The following is an 8019-nucleotide window of genomic DNA, read 5'->3' as shown; positions in this document are numbered from 1 at the left end:
GATAGGCGATTTATTTTTAAACAAACCCTGATCCACAAGTCCCCAACTTTCTAGCGTGATCAAATCAGCTTTGTTGTTAACTAAAAAGGTGGTAATTTAACCCTACAAATCACAGTTTGACCACTAATAATTTTTTTATTAGTATTGTACTGCATCACCTCAGCTGAGTGGCGACTCGTGTTAGCTGAAGGTGATAACGCCGATTTCACTGGTAAGTTATTTAGATGAAATTTATTCCCAGCACTTACTGCATCACCTCAGCTGAGTGGCGACTCGTGTTGGCGGAAGGTGATAACACCGAATTTTACTGGTAAGTTATTTAGATAAAATTTATTCCCCGCACAGATGAAGTGATTGTAACGGAAGAGGCAGGTAGGTTGAGTAATGCACCGTGTAATGAAGCTTAGAAGTCCCAACGCCAAATATGCGCAATGGGTCAGCGACTCAGCGGCCAGCGCTAAGATTCACAAGCAGCGGTTGACGCACACATGTGCCATTCAAAATTTTCGTAATCAACCCTAGCTTCTTTACCTGAAGTAAAGTGGGTGCGGACGACAAACCCAAAATCACAGTAGTAAAACGGCCGTAACTTTTCAGAATTTAAATCTTTTACTTAACCACAAAAACTCAGCACAAATGTGCGCGATTCAGAGTAGCAACGAGACGTGCACACGCACACCACCTGTGACCGGTACGTGGAGACTGAGCAATGAGCTAGCTCTGGCCCAGACGAAGTCGGTCCCATGGAGCGCTTCACAAACGGCCGAACCCAGCACCGTGCCGCCAACTCGTTGCTGCCTCTCGTAAAAAAAAAACAAGCATTTGCCTCACTGAAACAGGCACTACTTCCTGTACCGATAACTCAACTCTACATCTTTCTGCTGGTCACTGGGGAAAGACCGAAACATAAACATAGATATTCAGGAGAACAAGAAAATTTTGTAATACATGTTTACACGTCCAAATGTCTTCAAAGAAGCCACATTTTATTTTTTTACGATATTCTGAAACGGATTATCTAAAATTTAATTGGAAGATTGATTTATCCAATCAATATATAATCAATCGTCCATTGATCGATAGACTGTAGGTAAATAAACTGAGTGAGAATTGTTAAGAAGATTGACCGCGTTGAAACTGAAATGATGCCAATTATTGAAATCATAGCAGACCATGGAAGTGTCGGCCCTGCAGATAAGGCCAATCATGCTCGGGTAACTCAGATTTAACGCAGTGGGTCTCACGATGAGATTTCACCTACATTCTTATATGAATACATCACAATACGCGTCGATTACCAATATTGATGATTTAAAAATGAATTACGAGGTATTTTTCAAAACACTCGCCGGACTTCTGCACTTAGATTTTAGATTGACAGCGATCGCATTGATACCTTATTGAGTTAATAATTCTCTTTATTAGCGCAATGGCTCTTAACGAGAAAGGTAGCTTTTTAACAAAATGTTTCATCAGCGTTTCTGTACACCTTCATTCAAATCCTTATTATAAATTAATTTTCAGTATTTAATAAATCACAGCCTGGAATAAGCGTAATCATGTTCAAAATTCATAACGCTATGTCATAAACTTGTAGAAGCAAAAACCGCGTTTTTCTCTGTAGTTACTGAGCGCAGTTCATTTCCGACCTACCGCTCACAGCTGAATAAATTTAGATTCAAGAAATTCGTGCAAATGGATCCATCTCACTTGGCTGCTGATTTTCATTGTGATAGTGTGAAGACCAAAGCAGGATTGCAGCATATTTGATGCCTTAATAAACCAAAATACTATTATTACGTTTCCTGAAATAAGCGCTTGGTCACACAAGAATTATTGGTCACAAGAATTTTTCTTGTGTCTAAGTAGACAAAACGGCAAAAATTAACAAAAATAGATCAGTACTCATTGCAATGAGCGACAGAGAGCGCATTTTCTCGTGCACGGACGGACATGACCATGGTTGAACTAGTATAGTTCAACCATGGGACATGACGAGCACAATAGCGCCTTTTTTCCATAAATGAGAAAATGCGCTAAAAAGGCTTCGTCTAATTTGACCACATATAAATATCCCTACCTTCCACGTTTAAAACCAAGGCTAAAATACTAACATGGAAAAAATAAGTCAATTCAACTTTTATTAAACGCCAAAGACTTGAGATTTGTCAGGCCACACGCCTGAATTCCTCTGATGCGAGAAAAATAAGAAACAATACCTTGTCAATATAAGTCCTAAATGCCAGTCGTATGGCATACAATTCCCATTTTGAACCCGGAATCAAATGAGTAAAAAAAATTGATACTAAAAAAAAACCACGTTCAGTACTTAAATTTTTGTCAATTTACTAATGACTTGGTGTAATGACGGGACTCTCGAGTTCAGGCCTTAATGTACGAATAGCATTGATGCTTAATATATCCTTGGAAAAAGGGTTAAAAAATATAAGTTACTATCAAAAAAACATTCACAGGCCAAATAATAAGTCAATATCTACATTAGGGATTGGAATGAAACACATTTTCTTGTTGCGAAAAGTTCAATTGGCAGCATCATGAACCTGATCATAAGCCAGATTATTTATTCGACAAGTTGAATCATGCACCATGAAAAGAGGGCTTAACGTCTAATCGCAACATTTATCCCAACGATTGGGAAACATTGACCAGGATATCCACGAGTTATCCCAAAGATCGGGAAATATCGACCAGGATGTCCATGAGGTTTGTACCGATCCTAACCACCTGACCGGTTGCAATGCGGGCAGATGGAGACTGCATTCTGTCCGGGGCTCCTGCAAGATGAGATTGAATTTTTTTCAATAAAAATGAATAATAACAAAATACATATTTATTTAACAAAATACAAAAATACTTAGAGAATGGGAGGTTAGGCAAGCTATTCTAATTTTTATCGACATTAAAAGGGAGCTAGGAATAAATGATCGAAATTAAAGCTTTTCGTCAGTGCTGGAAAAGAACGTGAAACAATGTTACGGTCAAATGTACAGTAACTGACAAATGTTAGCTTAGAGAATAGTGTAAACTGGCAATTACACGATAAAATTAACCATGGATTATGCGCCAACACATGGCGTGCTGCCGCTTGATGGTTACTTTATAATATACACAATGAGTGGTTATATAAGCTAATCCTAAGACTTAGGGGTATTGTCTCAACACTAATTTATGCCAGGGGCCGTATTATCAAAACTGGCTCATGTACGCGTAACGGCTGATTTCACGTCTATGATTGGAGAACTTAGCTTAAAAATCCGTCAGTGATTTGCTGATGGAATTAAGAACTCTAATTAAGGCGTCAGAACCTAATACTGGACTCACCATTGACAAGGGCCGATTTGCTGACTGAATTAAAGAACTCTAAGGTCTGCGTACATCAATATTGTAGGCTGTTATTTTCGAACAATATCGGAGATTATCGACGTGTCTCAATATTATGAACCGTTATTATGAGAGAATAACGGATATCACCAACACACCTCAAAATATTATACACTAATATGGTAAAATAACGCGTATCAACTATCAATAACACATATCAATTTGGAACAATAGCGGTTGGAATATGAACCAATATGATGAAATTAAACGGAATATGGAACAATATGATGGAATTAAATGGAATATGGAACAATATGATGGAATTAGCGCTTCAGGTCGAGCCATCTTCAGGTCGAGCCATCTCGCGCCGAAAGTCACACCGGACAGTATTGGCTAGGGGTAAATTACGTCACTTGTATTTGGTGTTGTGCGGATCATATGTAGATAAATGCATTGATTGCTATGATGGAATTAAAGCGGCCTACATACCTCAATGTTGTAGGCATCCTGCATGTAGGATTAAATGGAATATGGAACAATATGATGGAATTAAATGGAATATGGAACAATATGATGGAATTAAATGGAATATGGAACAATATGATGGGATTAAATGGAATATGGAACAATGTGATGGGATTAAAGCGGCCTACACACCTCAATGTTGTAGGCATCCTGCACGGCGCGGATCTCTCTGATGATGGAGCGCTGCGCCGCTTCGATACCAAAAGTGCGAGCCATATCGTTCGTGTACAGACGGTTTATGTCCAGCATGTGTGCCCATTCTATCAATTTCTGTAAATTAACAAAATTAATTAAGCTGCAAATTACCAAAATGAATTAAGCTGCAAATTACCAAAATGAATTAAGCAATCAGACATAAAACTAGTGTGCTTTATGATCAGGGTACGCTAGTGTGCTTAAAAATGAAGGGGTCATAGTATTTGTGAAGAGGTTGTTAAAACAATTGAGAGATAATACAGTTTGCAGAAAAATTCATGCTAATAGACATCATATAGAGGTGAGAAAAATGAGCATAAAAAGAATGTATGTTACCAGAAATTGTCACCATCTCGAACACACTACAAAATTAATCCTATTCAAAATTCGTGGAGTAATCAAGTGTTTAGTGATAGTTAACAATTAATGATAATGATATGGGTTTAAGGCTTGCAAGTTGATGCCTATAAAACTTACGACGTCGTTGACACCCTTGGCAGATATATGATCAATGACAAAAATTGTAAACATTGATATTTATCAAATAAATCAGGTTTCCAATGATCATTATTAATTAGAGGGAATAATTTTACCAAATATTAAGAACAATTCGAACATTTGGCATTAGTTTTGAACCCAGATCAAAGTCGAGTTTGAGCTCAAATCATTGTAGATTATGAACACAAATCGTTGTCGATTTTGAACTCAAATCGTTGTCTACTTTGAACTCAAATCGTGGTCGATTTTGGGCTCAAATCGTTGTCAATTTTGAACTCAAATCGTTGTCAATTTTGAACTCAAATCGTTGTCAATTTTGAACTCAAATCGTTGTCAATTTTGAAACCAAAAATCGCTGTCGATTTTGAACTCAAATCGTTGTCGATTTTGAACTCAAATCGGTTTCGATTTCGAGCTCAAATTGTAGTCGATTTTAACTCAAATCAAACATGACTTCAAACCCAAATTGATGTCGATTTGGCACTTAAGTCAAAGTATAATACACATCGATGCAAATTTTGACCCTTTATCGATAACAAATCTAGAATCCAGATTGATATCGACTTCGATCTAAACTAAGGTTGACTTTGAAGCCAAATCAATATCGATTTATAACCCAAAATCAATGTTGAATAAGAAAAATGTACAATAAAAATTGATGTCAATTTTGAACTCAAATATGGAGCTTACGTAGATATTGACACCCTCGGTCCTGAGGAGAAGCTGTCCGTCTTTTTCTTCAACGAAGGCCCGTTTGATGCCCGCTACTTTGTTGACGTAAGCCTTGCCCGCCGTGTTGCTTACGATGCTCTTGAAGTCGTATTTACGACCACAGTTTGCGATGCAGAGAGTCAGCTGCCACGGTGAAATTATTTAATTCAATTACAAATTAATCAATGATAATAATTCAGTAACAATATACAGTACTTTCACATGATAAGTGGTATTGAAGTAAAAGCAAAAGCTATCGTACTTACGACCGCAGTTTGCGATGCTCTGAGTCAGATCCCATAGCAAAATTCATCAATTTAATTCAAAAGAAATCAATGCTAATAAATCAGAAACAATATATATGTATTTCCACCAAATAAATAAAACTAAGTAAAATTATAAGCAATAGAAAAATAAATACGTAAAAAGCAGCCTAAAATTTAATTTCACGAATCGAAAAAATTATCCATAAAAACACATGCAGTTTCTGGGATGGCTTTCGCCACTAATGTGGCCACGCTAAAATTATCAATATTTTCAAATTTATCAATTTCAAATTATCAATATTTTTTTCAACCATTCAGGCAGTCTCCTTATAGTTTAGTTCATTCGACGGTTCGTGGAATGCCGAACCACATTCAAGGCGACAATACAGCCTTTGCGTCTATGTTAATTTGACTACAAGCATGCTGGAGATATTCATTCGGTGAAGTATTCACCATCATTTGGTACTGAATTACCCACCATTCGGTTAAGTATTCACCATCATTCGGTACTGAATTATCCATCATTCTGTTATGCATTCACCATCATTCGGTACTGAATCACCCATCATTCTGTGATGCATTCACCATCATTCGGTACTGAATTATCCATCATTCTGTTATGCATTCACCATCATTCGGTACTGAATTATCCATCATTCTGTGATGCAATCACCATTATTCGGTACTGAATTACCCATCAATTCGTGATGCATTCACCATCATTCGGTACTGAATTATCCATCATTCTGTTATGCATTCACCATCATTCGGTACTGAATCACCCATCATTCTGTGATGCATTCACCATCATTCGGTACTGAATTACCCACCATTCTGTGATGCATTCACCATCATTCGGTACTGAATTATCCATCATTCGGTTAAGTATTCACCATCATTCGGTACTGAATTACCCATCAATTCGTGATGCATTCACCATCATTCGGTATTGAATGATCTATCATTAAGTGAAGCATTCACCTTCATTCTATGAAGCATTCACCATCATTGCGCGATGCATTCACCATAGAGTCACTTCACACCATACTTCGCCAATGCAGCCTAGGACATCTTAGAGATATTAATATTGTATAATTAATTATTGATTCATCATCGTTGAGTGCAGCATTCACCATCACTCTGTGATGCAATCAAAATGATTTGGAGCAGAATTCAGCATGATTTGGTGCTTTGACGGTATCGAACTCATAAGCGACGACCTTGCTGCTCATGGCCACCACGGCCTTCACGCGCCGCTGTACCTCGTCTGGCGACAGCGCTGAGCGCCCTCTGCCTCCTGAAAACTTTGTGTCAGCTTCGATTTCCTGCACAAATGTTATACAGTATATAGTAATGTAATAATGTTTGGTTCAAAATAATGCCAGTTTTATTAAGAACTTCTTTTGAGTTTAATTTCTCAAGCTTTCTGATAAAAAGTATACAGTAATGGCGACAGCGCTGAGCGCCCTCTGGCTCCTGAAAACTTTGTGTCAGCTTCGATTTCCTGCACAATGTTATACAATGCATAGTGATGTAATAATGTTTGGTTAAAAATAATGCCAATTTTATTAAGAACTTCTTTTGAGTTTGATTTCTCAAACTTTCTGATAAAAGGTACACTAATTAATGTATATAATATCGTAATATAATGTATAAGTAATGTTATACAATTACAGTTATATAGTTATTAATACTTGAATATTAATATCATTAATAGGTACTCTATAACTTTATGATTTTTGCCTCATTCTTGAATAAGTATTGTGGTCGCTAACTAATCAATAACAAAAAAAAACTAAGAATTTATATTGAGTAACTTTTTGCTAACGAGTGTATTCATTTGTTCGTTATGAAAAAACTCAGAAGCCAATCGCTACTATTAAATTTAAAGGAAAAATATTGAAATGATAACTAGGTATATGAAATTTACAACATCATCACGCCAACGAATGAAAAAATACTTAATATTCGTTGGCGTAATATTAAGTAGTATTCATAATATTCTTAATATTTAATATATATACCAATAAAAAACATAAAATTAATAAAATTCATAATATTCGTAATATTGTTAATATTAATAAAAATATAAAATTAATATTAATGAAATTAATATTAATAAAAAATTAAATTAATAATAATTTAATATAATTAAAATACTAACATTTTCGTCCTCTTCATCGTCATCTCCGTTCTCTCTGGGGACTTTCTTTGTATCAACTTCCATCTCATCATCCCCTTCATCCTCCTTCTCTTCTTCATCCTCTTCATCATCATCGTAATCTTCTTCGTCCTGCCTCTTCTGACGAGCTTTGTCGGACAGGTCTGTGTCAGGGTCATTCCCTGCGGCGGCGTCCTGCGCACACGTGCAAACATTAACACGAAATCAACGAATACGTCACTACAACACAAATCACACACGAATACGTCACTATAACACTAATCGCACACGTGCAAACATTAACACGAAATCAACGAATAC

The 8019-nt window shown here is 36.5% G+C and overlaps 1 protein-coding gene across 1 annotated transcript in view; it reads right to left on the bottom strand.

Annotated features, from left to right (window-relative positions):
* Positions 1-2368: 2368 nt before the first annotated feature.
* Positions 2369-8019, bottom strand: part of LOC108679801 (DNA-directed RNA polymerase I subunit RPA1) — a gene marked incomplete at its 5' end in the record, with an annotated part of 21779 nt that continues 16128 nt past the window's right edge. The window contains 6 exons of the mRNA XM_047881780.1: positions 2369-2795; positions 3343-3388; positions 4000-4137; positions 5251-5415; positions 6734-6862; positions 7702-7893. Of these exons, the coding sequence (XP_047737736.1) occupies positions 2683-2795; positions 3343-3388; positions 4000-4137; positions 5251-5415; positions 6734-6862; positions 7702-7893 (783 nt within the window). The remainder of the gene's footprint in view (positions 2796-3342; positions 3389-3999; positions 4138-5250; positions 5416-6733; positions 6863-7701; positions 7894-8019) is intronic.

This window comes from Hyalella azteca, unplaced genomic scaffold, assembly GCF_000764305.2.
Source record: "Hyalella azteca isolate HAZT.00-mixed unplaced genomic scaffold, Hazt_2.0.2 contig8819, whole genome shotgun sequence".
Lineage (NCBI taxonomy): Eukaryota > Metazoa > Arthropoda > Malacostraca > Amphipoda > Hyalellidae > Hyalella > Hyalella azteca.
This window is presented reverse-complemented; position numbering and strand designations above follow the sequence as displayed.